The following is a 16878-nucleotide window of genomic DNA, read 5'->3' as shown; positions in this document are numbered from 1 at the left end:
AACATGAACAGATCTGAACGTCCATCACGACGTCTCCAAAACTTACAGAGGTAAAAGGACATCTTGAATGCATCTCTGAGCTCAACATACTGTGGACCCTGCATTATTTTCATTAGCTCTCATACGCCAGACGGTAGAATATCCAAATGTTTGATTAATCCAGCAATATTCAAATGTTGCTCCCTAATGGAAACTTACCAGAGTAATTTGATGTTGTTCCGTTGTTCCGTTGTCTTTTGTCAAGTTATACGCAAATTTGAATTAAAGGTTGTTTATGTTCAAATAAGATATATTCACTGAGGATATATTGATCAAATTCTCCCTTTTCGTTATCCTATGGTAATGAGATAATTAATCCATGGATCTAGAGACAACTGTTTGGATTAATGGAATTTTTTTTTTGTGCATATATTCATGAATCGTTATATTCTTTTATATGTTTCAGAGCTGTAGGTGGACGTATGTCAGAAAATGTTCCATTATTTTTAATGTTAAATAAGGAAAAAAACATAAAAAATAAAGACAAATTGATAACAAATATTCATATAATGTGAATCATCATATGATTTTTATTGTTATATAATAACTAAATATAGAATTCCCTCTCACATCCTCATAACATTACTGTATATATGGTAGTTTTCTTCTTGTGATCCATACATTATCTATACCTTTATTCTTCCATTATATTGTTAAATTGGACAATTTCTTGAATATTCTGAAGTAAGTTTCATATGCCATGTCAGCATCTACTATATATATTAGCCATTAGCTATATTATTAGCTATATAGATCGTCCATTATCACTTTAACACAGAAATGAATCAATTTTGTCACATTTAAGAAGCTGGAAGCAGCAAATATTTGATCAAACAGCTGCAAAATGAATCTGCTATCAGCTAATAGATGAATCACTGCAGCTTTGATTTGATCTGATTTCACAAACTGATGATTAAGAACCACAACGATGAAGCCTCTCTTCATGGGCACCAAAGTACGTCTATGACTCACCTGTGCGGCAGTCGGCTCCCATCCAGCCGTCCAGACACACCTGAGCCCCCGACGGCTCGCAGCGAAAGTGGCCGAAGTAGTCGTCGCGGGGGACGCACAGCTTGTTGCACTTGTTGCCGTAGTAGTTGTCGTCGCAGCGCACGCGGATGCGATAGACGAGCTGAGCCACGGGGCCGTCGTACAGGATGGTCTGCCAGGGGTCGCCGGGGTTGATCATGCCGGTGTGAGCGCTGCGCTCGATCAGCAGCTCCTCCTCTTCTGAAACAAAGACAAAGACTCAGTATTTTTACACTTGCATTATTCTCCTTAAACAGTCTTTTTAAATAGAATCTAACAAACAAAATTAAGAAAATCAACAATAAATAATAGCATCTAATGAGTCGTTTGCCCCAGTTGGTTGCCCGGCAACCACACAGGGACAACAAACCTGCAGGAGGTTGCCATTATTCAACAACAAACCACCAATTATCATTGTTTACTCTGGTTTGCTTATTAGTGGGTTTTTACAGGTGTTAAATGCTATGCTAAGCTAATTTCCCCCGACTTCAGGTCAAAAACTCAGAAACAAATCTCCTAAATTAAGAAATGAGGTATATTTCTTCACATTAGTCTTCTTACGAGAGAATTTTTGAGGAAATTCGTCGAAATATTACTATTAAACATTCATTTTTTCGTAAGGAAATGTTAGCTTTGAGTTTTCCTAGCAGTTTTTAAGTCAACTTGGCAAAGAAAACACAAAAAAATCAATGAAGAGCAAATCAAAATGTCTTCTGATAAGATGTCTAGTTTTCACTGACCCCAATTTTCTGGCAATATACTGAAATTTGCTGTTCAAAATGTAAAGAACATATGACAAATGGAGCTAGAGCTTTCTTCTCACGTGGATTAATTTACAACATTATCTGGAAATTTGACCACGGAGAGTGTAGGAGAAGATCCTTGTTGGAAGAAGTCGGAGCAACCTTTGGAGACACCTTTGGCATCCCAACTTAGAAACATGTCCACACACTCAGCGACACGGTTCACAAAGTTTCTGAAAACACCGTCATCTGATAAAGTGACTTCTCAGAAACAAGGAGACTGAAGAAAGAAGGGAAACCTCCTTTATTCTGATGCAAACTCCCTCCCTCTGTCAGTGCATTGTTATGCAGCAGACAGACGCTTTTAGATCACATTGTGTCCGGGGTGGAAAGTACCCACTGAATTTTAAGTACGCCATTGAAATTCATCGTCTGCAAATTGATCCATTTTCTCTTGTCGATGGCGCACACACACACACACACACACCGCTGTTGCCTCTGATCTCCCCGTGTGTGTGTGTGTGTGTGTGCACTGTCATGTCGAGGGGATGCTACCATTTAGCCTCCGGCGCGCCAAAACACGCGCATTAAACATTGTTTGCCTCGGCGGGTCTCGCTGCAGCCTCCAGAAAGAAAGCAATCTTTATCACAGTGGGATCAAGGCTGGCAAACAATCTCTGTGGAAATAGGGGCTCTGAGATTTCCTCTTTGGACTGCAATGCACCATGGACTTTTTTTTTTTTTTTTGAAGCGAAGGAAGCAGGGACACACACGTACACACACACACATATGCACACACACACACACACCTTCCTCTGCTGGGGACTGACACAATGTCAGACAGAATTAAGCAACAATAACAGAAATAACAGTTGCCAGATAGAGAACAATGGGCTCCAGGCCCCCGAGCCGGGCTCCGCTACCTCCATGTCTAAACACTGAGCCCGGGCTGAACGGTCCACTCCACTTCCTGCTCGATAAACACAAGGAAAACAGACGGGCTGCTGCTTTTCCTGAGGACACAGGGGGAAGGGGAGAGGGAGAGGGAGAGGGAGAGAGGAGGACGTGACGCTGGAGGAGAGGAATCTCACTGACGGACGGAGGCATCGCACGAGGACAAGACATGAGGTCGCTGCTGACTCAGGCCGGAGAATCTAGAAGCTAACAGATACACACACACACACACACTCAGCTGCTTTCAGATCTGACGAAACGTCCACGAAAGTCGCTCCGGACACTTTACGGAACTTCAAAGTTCTGCCAGTTACCGGGTCTGAAGTGTGTCAGGTGTTTATGTGACAATTATACCATTTACTCTAAGCAGGTGCTATTGCTACACTGCCCCCTAGTGGAAAAAACAAACTGATCGGATTAAAGTCAACTATTTTGATAATCGATTAATCCGTCTGAAGCTTTTTTTCATGATTAAAACAAGAATTATGATTGTTTTAGCTTCTAATATTGGAATATTTTCTTCAAATTGTTGCTCCACATAAAGAAATCATTAAAACTGAATAATTTTGGTTCGTGGACAAAACAACGTCGTTATATCCGGGTTTGAAAAACACTGATCAAGGTTTTTTGAACATTTTCTGAAATTTATGGACCAAACGATTAATCGGGAAACAATAGGCAGATCAATCGATTACGAAAATCATCGTTAGATGCAGCTATTGATCGGACATATGGCAGAAACTATTACTCCACTTTTTTGATAATCGGGAGTGTTCCCTCATTTTCTTGCTTCTTTGGTCCATATCACAAATACATCACTGAAGCATCATCATTTCCAGGTTTGAGAAACAATGAACGTCATTTCACGTACCAAACGATGACTCGGGAAAATGATCAATATCGATCTGTAAAATAATCATTAGTTGCAGCCCTTATCGGGCACCAGGTATTGGATATATGTACATATATGTAAAGATACAGCTGATAATCTAGTCACTGAGGGTAACCGCAAACATCTCCGTTTCTGCCCGTCCGGACAAAATCGCTGCGGCGGCATTTTAAAAAAAAAACATCTGTTTTCAGGGCTTGAAAACATGTCAGTCGCGTGGACGGCGGGCGTGAACCACAGCTGGATTTTAATGCTGTAACAGTAAAAGTGGTTCGGATGTAGCCCGAGGTTAAAATACCACACCTGATTGAGTAGGGAAACTGTAAATGGCAGCACTCACAGCTGTACACATGCAGAACGATGAAGGGAAACTACAGCATTTTATATTTTTATCCTTATTCATTTATTTATTTCTACTTCTCACTGAAACCAGAACCAGTTCTATTATTAACGTTCTATTTAATAGCAGTTTATAGTAGACTGATACGACTACCATCACATTCTACATCGTCTTAAACAGCTCAACTCTTAGATTTCCATCTCTGCTGGTCCCATTTCCCAAAATCTGTGAGAGTTCCTTGCTTCTATACATTCGTTCCATGCATTTATGTTTCTTAAACTCATGACATTTAAGGCTGAAGTCATCTGATGCCTAACTTTCAAAACTCCAACATTTTGGAAGTGAACGAGAGAATTTCCTTTGCTCTAATCTGGGATTAAATGCCTCCATTTGTAAGTGTTAAATAAGTGTTTGTTATGTCTTGACAACACATCTACGTTGCCCCTCTGTAGACATTTGGCTGAAGGCCTTCTGTGTTGGCAGGAAACCAACTGGACAAGCAACATTAAGTCCTTATATCAACCAGAGCGATCGGGACTAATTACTGCAAATGTGCGCAATTACTGGACAAACTGGAGACGACACAAGTCGAGCGACGGGGGCTAATAAAAGAGCCGTGATGTCAAAAAGAATCTATTTCTTCTCCATTGTCTGAACGGACAAGTGGAAATGGCGTTTGATGTCGTGGGCAAAACAGGATGCGATGACCTCACATGAATAAGCCAAAAGCGCTAAGTTTTGACTAGCGAGAGCGGCCGGGGTCCAGCGATATAAAACGCATTCATGCCGACGCTTGCATGCACAGAAAGGAATTTGAGAGTCATGAATAAATGGCCACTGTCTCCGTGCACATCAAAGCCGCATCCACTCATGCAGACATTTCTGTCCTCAGCGGGTCCTCTTCCTCCCAGACGGAGCTACTGCTCAGACGGGAAAGACGGGAGTCCACGCAGCGGACATAAGCGAGGGAAAACAGGATACAGCTGGTCGGCACTCGCCGCCCGAGCCAACATAGTTAAGGAGAGCCACAACTTGCATCGTCTACGAAGCGTCTTAAGAGTTTTTAGCCTGCTAGCTGCTGAAATTGAATGAAGTTATTGTTAAGAAAGTGAAATATTAAAAGGTGCATTATGTAATAAATCTAAATCAACTGGCAATAAAATCCTCCTAATATGTCACAGAGACTCAGGAATAATGTTCATATAACAAACTGAACTCGCCGACAACAACAGTACAGACAAAATATTTGCATTAAAAAATATATTTTGCAGACTGCAAATCATGTTTATGTTTTGAAATCATGTTTTTGGCATGTGGCGCCACCTACCGCCGTCTACCAATCATTGCAGTCAGTAGAGTCTCAGCTGCCGAGCAACCACGGGTTGCCAGTTACGTCAGAAAAACGAAAACCTAAAAGACCTCGGTATTTTGAATTTGAATGTAGTAACCGTTTTTGGCCACATTCTTACATATGGCGCCTTTAAGAATCGCCAAGAGGTGATAGGACTTGCTCGAGTGAAGTTGAAATATTGAACGGTCCAAGTCAGAAATACTTAAAAATAATCAAAATAAGCACCAATAACATCCCAAAGTGTATAGATCCACATTGACAGTAGGCTAACACCGAATTACTGCAGATATTTCACCAAAAGTGATAAGAAATTCGGGCAGAAAATGCCAAAGATTCGTCCAACTACGTCAAAAGAACGCCGTTACTGCGACTTTAAAAAATGATCATCTAAAACACAATATTTCGTATCGTTATTGGAACGGTGCTGAAATATGTCCTTCAATTTCAATAATAAAGCAATAAAACTCCAATTTGAACTTGAAATGTAAAGTTGCTCAACTCCATCTACGCGTGTTTGCAGGTTGTGGACGTCACACCATTGAAATATTCTGTAAATAAAATGTTTGGACTTACTGCTGCGCGTGGCGTTGTCCCAGTCCCAGGCTTCTACGATCAAGGTGTACGTCCGCTGAAGAGAAAGACAAAAAACAAACATATTTTTCAGTCAAGTACAATACAAAGATTTCATTTCAGCATCTCAGTAGCCTGGCTAACATGTGACCAATGGACGTAGATGAAAATGCCTCTGTACGCAATTGGACACGCCTAAAAATGGAAAGTGCGGATATTTGTTAAGCCCGCCTCTGGGCGTGCCATGGGATAAAGAAAAACACGTTTTGTGATCGATTCCCTTTTTATTCCAGAGACTCTGTCGTTGGCCAAAAATAACAACGTCCTTAGCAAAGCGAAACCAAATCTGTGGCGTGGGTTTGACAGGGTTCACCCGGGCTAACATCTCTGACACTTCAGCCACAGACCGAGGTGGTGTGGAACAGAGATGCTGCTGCAAAGCAACACTGATGGAAAGTTCCCCACGACATGAGTAATAGGAAGAAATTCAATCATAAATCAATACTTTTACAGTAAATGATCTCAGGAAATGATTGCACACAGGCAGGATATTAACATCAACTATAAGGACGCATGACTTGTGCATGATAAGAGAAGTTTCTTATAAATATCAGCAAATTCCAATGATATGCCACATTTAAAATCAGTATATTATTATTCCATGATGTCTGGGTCTACTATGGGCGACATAAAAAAAGGGAATCTGTTCCTAAATTCAAGTAAAATACGGTGAAAATGTGTTTGTAACAGTTCAAGGCCACGGTCGAGCATCTCCTCCACAACCACACGCTCCAAGATGATGATGCAAAAATCGATTTTTGTTGCAACTACAAAGTCTCGTAATGCAACTTGGCCGCGTTAGCCGGAGTGAGGTCGAGTTACGCTGCCGATGAAACTCAATGAGTCGGTGACGACGAGAGAGGAAGATACGGTAAAGTACAACTGTGGGAGGAGGAGGAGGAGGAGGAGGAGGAGGAGGAGGAGGAGGAGGACTGAGACGTGCAGAGGACAGGATGCACAGGGAGATATCACACACAGCTTCCTGGGCTGCAGTGTCGAGGCATGAATGCATCATGTAGAGAATGTGCACCGTCATTGGAGGAATTAAGAGGAAAAGGATGCAGATAAAAACAAATTCTTTCTAAATTATTTTATTCCTCCATTGTGCTAAACTGCACTACTGTGCATTTTCATTCATCTTAAAGTGTTTTGCAACTTGGCCAGAACCAGAATCAGTGGAATTCAAAGGGGAACCACGATCATTTTTGTATATTCATAATCATGAAGAAGTTTCCTTGGCGCAGTTCTACTTAAGAATTTAATTGTACCCCCTATTGTTTATTGGGCTTTACAAACGCATACAATTGCATGAAAACATTTCTGACAGATACTATAGTGTACATTTTATTTTAGGAAACAAAAGCAGGAAAAGACAGTTGACATGTTACTGTATTTAAGAATGTAATGTAAGAAAACTATTCAGTGCAACGGACAAGTTTTGGTTTCATTTAACACAACAGTTTCAGTCAGAACTACATTTAAATCTAAATATTCATTCTCAAACTCATACTAAAATTGTGTCAAATCATGACAGAAATCCAAATAAGTCAATGATTCTCACACTCAAATGCCTACATGTATGCTAAATATGAAGCTAGAGCCAGGAGGTGGTTAGCTTACGTTAGCTTAACCTAAAAATCCAATCAGTCAACGATTCTCACACTTTTTCAATCCATTTTTAAAGCTACATAAGCTTTTGTCTTTGGGGTAATTCTCTTGTTAGCTTTCTTCACCATGTTCAATTAGAAAATTAACTGCTATATGCCTAAATGTATGCTAAATATTAAGCTAGAGCCAGGGGGTGGTTAGCTTAGATTAGCTTAAATAAAGCTATGCTTAACCTAGCATAAAGACATGAGGCAAAAAGAGATAGTCTGGTTGTGTTTATGGGTCAAAAATGTTTTTTAATCCATAAAATAATAGTCCCACAAACAAAAACAGTTTTTTACTGGTGCGGGTGAATTTTTTTTAACTTTAAATATGCAAAATGGATCATACTGAGACACTGACATGAGCGTTTAAGCTCCAACAACCATCTTAATAACTACCTTCATGGACACTTTAAATGAACCTATTACCTCCCAAAATGAATTTGTATGAAAACAGGAAACACTGGATTAAGGCAGACTATTTTCCCACCATATTTGTTTGATTTTTTTTGGGGGGGGAAAGCGAGTCTAGTCAGATAACGACGCCCTATAAGAAAGGTCACTTTGCCAACATAAGCCACGTCAGATGAACTCTGCTTGGCTTTGTCCTCGGTCGTCAGACAGTGAGGTAAATCAGTGGCTAAGGGGATTATCTGGTTTCACACCAAGATATACTTAACTGCTGACCGACATAAGAGATATAGAGCCTTAATTAATGAGTTTCAGTTTACAGTAGATGATCAGCTGTGCCATTAATATTCGCCCTAGACAATTTTTGTAACCGCAGCTTTGATTCGTCAAACAATCGTCCAATTATTTTCTCAAATAATCAATCATTTCGTCTATACATGGGGACACTGGGGACGAGAAACTGGGACATTTCAATGCCAGATAATCCGTCATCAAAGCTATTATGCTATCAAATGTTCTCAACACTATTCCCAGAATTAGTATGGGGTGACAAGAGAAATAATCCCATTGTATCATATCATAACTGCAAACACACACAGACACCCACACACACACACACACACAGATGGGAACCAACCACTGCTAGGCAACCAGCTGACCTAAATAGCATTCGTTACGTCACCACCACTGACAGTTGTAGTAGCCGCAGTGTGACTGTCGTGACCTCTACTGTAAAGTCATCGACAGGACGCGGGGTCTGGGGATAACGGTCGAAAAACAGCAGATCGGGAAAATACCGGAGGTCGCTGAAAAAAAACGACATGAGAGAGAAATTAACAGAGATGGGGATTGGACAATGTGTGCGTGTTTGTGTGCACGTGTGTGTGTGTGTGTGTGTGTTGTTGATCTGGGGGACCAAACAAGCTGGTAGGCTGGTTGCTGCTGGGCTGTGGGATTAAGTAGGCTTGTCTGGCTGTGGGTGGCGGCGGGAGGAAAGGGATGGGGAGAGGGGAGGGGAGGGTGAGTGTTATTGTGGAGGACCACGGGTGACAAGAGACGGGATGAGAAGATGATGGGACAGAGGTGAGCTAAAGGGCTCGGGTCAGAGTTTGGGGGCGACGGGTGGGCACGGTTGCGCGAGACTGTAGCTGCCGGCGAGATACAAAGCAGGAATACACTATAGATAAAAGAGGTAAAGTTGGGGGGGGGGGTTGTGGAGGCAGACAGCGAGCGAGCGATGCTCGTGCTGCCGTTGCCGGAAGCGGTGGCAAAACCCCGTCCAACCAAAGACGCTCACAACAGATGCGGCCTCAAAGATGGATTATTTGACATGAACGTGGATCATCCCAACGATATGTAGCTCGGCTTCTGACCTTTCCACCGATCTCCCCTCCCCCCCCCCACCACCACCACAAAAGAGTGGGCTGGCTGCCCCAGACCGAGCATGCGAGTGAGGGGTGTATGACAGTCCCTGCAACCAACTGCAAGTGGCAGATCATGACTTAAGGGCTAAGAACGATACGATAGCTGCAGTGTTGCAGACAAATCTCATCAAAGAGCACAATTAGAACAGGTGGCCATATTGTGACCCTAACCTTAAGGGTTTACCCACAAGCCAGGCTTGCTCGCATGCCTACATGTTGTTAACATTTCGCTAAATAGCCCCCGCAAGTCAGTGTGTGTGTTGGGTTTGAGCAAAGCCAACCAGGACTAGTCTGGGTTTCCCCACATAACATCCCAGTCTGTGATTAGCTGGATTAAGTGACAGCTGCCCAAATGGTCGCAACGAGATAGGTGGAGGGGCAGGGGGGGGATAAAGGGAAGAAGGAGTGGGGGAGGGAAGGGGTACAGGCTATTGAACAAAGACTCTTGTCCCAACACCGTAACTCACCCCCCCACCCCCCATCCCAATCAAAACCATTGTCCCGCGAGGAGACTCGGTCAGCATGCGGACAATTAGCATCAGCATGTGTGCAACTGAGCCCGGCCAGGACAGTTAGACGGCTAAAAAAAGAAGCCGCTAATGGTTCCTGCAAGAGTGCTGGCCTTAATAACCTCGTCAATGCAACACACCAACAATATTTCACAGGGTGAGTTACTTCAAAGAACATGAAGAATTTAAAGCTTAATCTCCAAAACTCAACCTGCTCCATCCCCTAATGGATTAGAGGATTTACAGTAAGAAATCCTAGTTTTTAATTTGAGGAGGGGGAGGCACAGCGATTATACTCGTACTCTCCAGGTAGAGTCGATCCAGTCTCCGCAAAAAGGTCGTCCTTGTGAGGCTAGAGGATGGTACCACGGTGACGTCTGGGGAGAGCCACAGGTGTAGGTTCCCACGACAGACGAGCGTGGGTCGGACGGACGGACGAGTGAGCGGAATGAAAATCGAATGGAAACAGAGCGAGGTGGCAGTGGGAAGTGGAAGCCGGGGCAGGTCGGGGTCACTAAGCATCGGATCTGCACGCTCCTTTTTCAAAAGGAGGGGTCAGCCCTCTGCATGTGGGGCCATGTGTGTGCGTTTGCATCAGAAGAAACTAAGAATGTGAGATCCAGGCCTGGTGTGTAATCCCATGCAAGATCCCAGCCTGGAAACAATTCCGCTATCAATAGAGGGGGTGCATCTCTATTGAAGGACTGAGGTTTCAATGACAAACTTCACCCCCTTGGGGAAAGTCAGGGTCTCGGATGTTGAGCGAGCTTGGGGAATTCATCCGAGTAGGTGTTTTATGGCGCCGCTCATGCAGTAACTATAAAGTTCACAGATAACTACTCACACATACATACATATTAAAAAAAAAAATGTCTGTAACCTTGAGCTATTTCGGTTTCCCATGTCATTAAGAGGTGACATGAACGTCCTCCTCCCTGTTCCCGGCTCCTCCGCCGGGACCTCCGCTGACATCTCATGATTTATTGCCCTCTGATGGGACGCGAGGTCATTACGATTCATCCCGTGGCCAGTAATCATGGCATGTAATCTTTATTAATCTGTGATGTCAATCCCAGCTTTTGGTTTTACAAGGGCTGAGTCTACACGACTCCCTTCTGCAAGGGCACCGCGGCTGCGAGGAGCGAGCACCGCAGGTCGTCTTTCGCACAGTCGCTGGTGAAATTATTGCATCCATAACACGCGGTACTCCATCAATCTCAATGGGCGTTAATGGATAAAAGCTGCGTCAGTGCGAGGAACAGTTTGATAGATTGATCAAACTGTTCCGGTTAATCGGTTAACCGGATTAAACGGTTAATCGACTCTCAAATACACGGTTAAATCTTTTATTCAAATTAGTTGCTAAGACTAAGTGGAAGATAATTTCTCCGATATAATTAAGTACTGATATACAGAGAGTCATTAATGTCTGGAACTAGGAACAAGCTCAAGGTCACGAAGCCTCGACACCCTCTAATGGCACAGGCAGAGAGGTTTCAATGGGGGGGGGGGTAATATTTGGGGTTAAAAGACAAATTTCTTCTGGACAATACTCCTAGATTTACAAGGAATCTGTTAATCTGTTTAGAGGCAAACACCAAGGGCGTCCAATGGCAAAATCCTTGCAAATGCAGTGATGAAAATGGCAGAATAACACTCATTCATCACCAATTTCTTGCTACTCCAATGCTGCCTCACACGAACTGACACAGGTGAAGCCTCCACCTTTCTAGTTTTGAGCCTAATAGCTTCAAAAATGTTATTCAGTGTCTTGCTTGGTCTTCCTCGTGCATATAGGGGGTTACAAAGCCTTTACACCCTCTAATGGCACAGATAGAGGTTTTAAGGGAGGGGGGGGAATAGTCTTAGTGGTTGAAAGACCAATTTCTTCTGGACAATATTCCTAGATTTACTAAGAAAAAGACACTGGACCTTAATCTGTTTGTTTAGAGGCAAACTCAAAGGGCGTCCAATGTCAAAATCCTTGCAAATGCAGTGATGAAAATGGCAGTATAACACTCATTCATCACCAATTTCTTGCTACTCCAATGCTGCCTCACACCACTGACACAGGTGAAGCCTCCACCTTTCTAGTTTTGAGCCTAATAGCTTCAAAAATGTTATTCAGTGTCTTGCTTGGTCTTCTTTATGCACATAGGGGGTTATACAAAGCCTTTACACCCTCTAATGGCACAGGCAGAGAGGTTTCAATGGGGCGGGGGTGAATAATCTTAGGGGTTGAAAGACCAATTTCTTCTGGACAATACTCCTAGAATTACTAAGAAAAGGACACTGGACCTTAATCTGTTTAGAGGCAAACGCAAAGGGCGTCCAATGGCAAAATCCTTGCAAATGCAGTGATGAAAATGGCAGAATAACACTCCTTCCTCACCAATTTCTTGCTACTCCAATGCTGCCTCACACCGCTGACACTGGTGAAGCCTCCACCTTTCTAGTTCTGGTGCCAAACAGCTTCAAAAATGTTATATTTTCCATCAACGCCAAAGTCGAACTGCATTTGTTGCAATAAATGACTCAACGACTGTATGACGAGTGTCCCAGTTTGTGAATTTAGCTGAACATTCCCTTAAAAAACTGGAGCTCAACGATCTTGCACATTATGTACAACTAGAATTATCGATATACGCAGTGAAAAAGAATCACATTTCCACCCACTTCACAATCTCATTTTATTTCCACCCATGCCAGGAAAAACAAATGAAGCCAAAACCCTGCAATAGGAGATGTTTTTGAGTAGTACTTTGGTTCCTATCCAAAGTCCTAGTACTATATATAGAGTTTAAGGATACTAGAAACTGTAAAAAAAAAAAATGGCTATTGCAAAGGAATTATGGACTTGACCACTCAATTTAGCAGACTAATAATTCACAAGGTGATATTCATTTCCACTACAGTGTTTCAGACAGTCATATCTGTGATGTGTGGAGAGGGAGAGGGCTGCGAGTCCTGCAAACACGTCCGCCTGCCAGAGTCGTGTGCCAAGAGGTGTCGTACTGATGGCAAGGCATTTGGCTGGCTGGTGTATACTGGCTGTGCACACACGCATACGCACACACACACACACGGCCCATTGAGCATGCCGCTACTATGCCAACAAGGTCATTACCCATGCACTTCCAATACAACAAACCCCTCCCCTCATGGCGCTAATTAACCAGCATGATCCAAGACGATGCAATGCCACGGCACGGTGAAAAACAAACACACACGCACACGCACACATTTGCATTGAAAAACTAGATTGCTTTACAGAGCGGAAGCCCTGCAGTTCACCGTTAAACACTTAAGAGTGACAGTTTACACCCGTTTAATATTTAAAAACATGAAAGCCAAGCTCATTTTCTTGCACGATTTAGTACACGAATGAGAATTAATCACTACGAGCGAGTTAAAACTTCCCCATTCCCTTGAATATAGTCATTTGTCAATGACTTCCTCCGGTGTTAATTAGCAGGGAGACGTCCGAGAGCCATTACAGCAATAGAAACGCTTCAGAAATATTAATCGGCTTATTCCACGTCCAAAGCGACAGGACGCCTGACTGGAGGGCAACGCGGCTCCACCCCCCAGCTGAGGCGCCATTATCGTTTCAAACAGGTTCAACAGTAAAGTGACAATTTAACTGCCCATGTAATGACATGCTTTAATTACCCCCACAGTGAGTGTGCAGCATCTGCCATTCATTTAACCAGAGGCACCACGACAACACATAGTACATGTGGAGAAACGAATGAAGAAATACGCACACATGCAGAACACAGTACATAGCGAAACCCAGAGAACACAAAGCTTATATTCTGAATCATCATGCCACCCACAAGAAATTCTCTTCAAGAAATCATTGGTGGTGCCAATTTTTTGTAAACTTAATTCACCATGAACTGTTGCAGGCGTCCAGTCCACTACAGCGGCGCTAGTTCTGCGAAGAATCATCCAGTCTCATCAGGCCGATTCCCACACAAATCAACCCTGTGTTGTGCAAAAGCAATTCTCTTCTGATCGAAAATATGCAGGTGGTGGGATGTCATAACTATTTTGATCATGAACAAATCAAATTCAACTTCTAAAATCAGAATTATTTGCTCCTCTAGGACAGTAAACCCAACAAAGATGTCAAGTTTTAACGTCATAACACAATCTCGTTCAACAAAACATCGGTTAAAATACTGTAGTTGTTTGAAACACTGTTTGAAGATAATTAGACCAATTTGATGATTATAACGTGTTGTAAATCCAAATTCAAAAATGTGACTCCCACAGTAATGGATGTGCAACACCCTTCCAGGTTGTCACCTGCCAGCCGCCCAATATTCGCTGGAATTAGCACTCGGTCCACCTACAACCCTGAAATTATGCATGGATCTAACTCTTACTATAGAGCTAAACCTGATCTTGTTGTAATACAGGAAAACTGGAAACTACACCCAACACAGAACATGCGGTGGTCTCCATGACGGCCACGACCAATTTGAATGTTGGTTTGAACATTCAAAAGCCTCTGTGGCCTCCCCCTGAGTGCAGTGGTGGAGCAGCGAGGCACCAACCTGAACATGAATAATGAGGATATTTTCATACACTGTGGTTTTCGGGGGTTGTCAGCATAGCTCGACGTCTTCACCTGACTGCAATAGTGGATAAATATATGAGCACAAGTGGCTCTAACAAGCACAATTCATTGGAACGTCTCACTGTCATGATATAGAAGCCAGATTTAATCAGTTGATATCAGTCTAAATCTGAGATACAGGTTGGACTAACAGTTTTCTGTGTTATATAGGTAAGGAGGACAGTGCCAGAGGGACGCTAGGGCATTTGTGGCCCAGACAGAAATATGTCAAAAAAAGTAGAAATGTCACATAAACTCAATCTTTTCTCATCTTTAACTCGACCCCTTCCCCAGTTACAAATAAAAAATCTACCAATGCAAAACAGGACACTGATTAGGATCCGATTAGCACTTCAACATGCTAACATTGAAGTGACAACACAAAAAACAAACAAAAGTCACATGTGTGGACTACAGGTAATATAATATTCTCCAATGCCTGGGAATACTGTAGGACCGGTTTACAATATGTACAATAGACATGCAAACTAGTTTTGTTGTGAGAAGCATAGCTACAGAACACGCTAACCAAGGTTAGCTCGGTAACAGGGCTCAAATTGCTAACTTAATTTGAAATGTGACCGAAGAAATATCTTCCTGTACATCAACAAAAATCAGGATACTATGGTTAAATAAGAAGGTGGCATAACATCACTACAAAACATGCTAATCAACATTAGCTCTATGATGGTTTAACCCTTAAATGTCATCCTATCCCTTTACAGCAACAAGAATCAGCTAGTTAGTAGCTACAGGACATGCTAATCAATCAGTTCTATGATGGTCACAAACAGTTTTTAGGATTGTGGTAGGTGAGAAGGGAAATAAGGGATTTGAGCCTTAATCTACCATAATGAAGAGCTGAATTCTCAAACTTCCTTTGCAAAACTGCTGATTCACTCACTTACAAGAGCATAAAAAGGAGAAGGAGAAATCCACATTATTGTTGACAGTGACTCACTTCCCAGAGACACTGAATGACAAAACAGAGCCTTTAAATAGTAATGAAAGACAAAAGCCATCATTTCCCGCTCATATTGTACACGCTGCGGCTAATGTGACATCAAACATGCGTCAGAGGAAAAATCCCCTCTGTCCCCTGACATCATAACAGATATAAAACCATGAAATCATGTCATAACGTTCAAAATGTTCTGTTTTTCTTACTGCGTCTTGATAGAAAGATGACAATGAGCTGGTTGTTAGTAGTAGTCAAGTACGTTAACACTGGTGCAAAACAAGTATTCTTGGCGAAACTTTAATTTTAAAATGCAAAGCTACAGGATGCAATCAAGGAACACGGAAATTAACCTAAAATTGTCACAATCTTAAGGTTAAATCAAATGAGAAGCTAGGACTTAAGAGAGATTTGGACGAGTGAGTCATTTATTTATTTAAAACGTGTTGTTTATGTGAGGGAGTAATAGATTTTTTTTTAAAAAGCAGTGAAGGCTCTGCTTCTCCTACACACCGGGCTGAATCTACCACGTTCAGGATGTTAATAGAGAGTCAGCAGGAGGCAAATGAAACTGGAGAACCTCAGGAAAAAAATTATGTTTTATGGCCAACTTCTTGTTGATACTGACCTACAACTAAGTCTGGGACAACTCGACCTTCGTGATCGTCCTTAATGTGAAACGCTGCAGGACTCTATTACTGCTGAAGGATCACACACACACACACACACACACACATCACATTTACTACATCAATCTGTATAAAGACCTACAATATCAAAGACTTCGGGATTGGGATTCGTCTCGAAAAACAAACGTAGATCTTTTACTATGAAACACGAGCAGGACTCTGATATAGAGTATACGAGGGGATATTTTTGGATTCTTTATTTGTATTTTTTTTTTTTTACTACCCTCTCTGCAGCAAACACACACATCAGTGAAACCGTGCATTTCCTTTCTAAAAGCTGCCATTTCACCTTGGGAGTGCAGCCCGACTAATTGCATAATCAATACAGAGCGGGAGCTGAATCACAGGTGAGACTCGTGCGAGAGGCTCTTCCACGAGACACAGGGGAGACCGGGCATCAGGGAGGACGGGGGGCAGGGAGAGGAAAGATAATTGTTTACTGGAGGCCTATGTAGGCGTCTCCTAGCAACAGCTCCGACGAGCGCCGTATCAGGTGTGGCTAACCATGGCTGCCTCTGCTAGCTTTTGGCTCCATTCAGTCACCGGCAAAGATGAGAGGGAAGGAAGATGGAAGAGAGAAGGAGGAAGGAAGGAAGGAAGGAAGGAAGGAAGGTGTCTGAATGGGCCACACAAACT

General features: G+C 42.6%; 1 protein-coding gene across 1 annotated transcript in view; it reads right to left on the bottom strand.

Annotated features, from left to right (window-relative positions):
• jag2b (jagged canonical Notch ligand 2b) overlaps positions 1 to 16878 on the bottom strand; it is a gene marked incomplete at its 5' end in the record, with an annotated part of 56986 nt that overhangs the window by 27833 nt on the left and 12275 nt on the right. The window contains 2 exons of the mRNA XM_083898823.1: positions 1012 to 1269; positions 5919 to 5973. Coding sequence (XP_083754949.1) covers positions 1012 to 1269; positions 5919 to 5973 — 313 coding nt within the window. The remainder of the gene's footprint in view (positions 1 to 1011; positions 1270 to 5918; positions 5974 to 16878) is intronic.

The sequence above is a fragment of the Microchirus variegatus genome (genome assembly GCF_963457635.1).
Source record: "Microchirus variegatus genome assembly, chromosome: 12".
Lineage (NCBI taxonomy): Eukaryota > Metazoa > Chordata > Actinopteri > Pleuronectiformes > Soleidae > Microchirus > Microchirus variegatus.
This window is presented reverse-complemented; position numbering and strand designations above follow the sequence as displayed.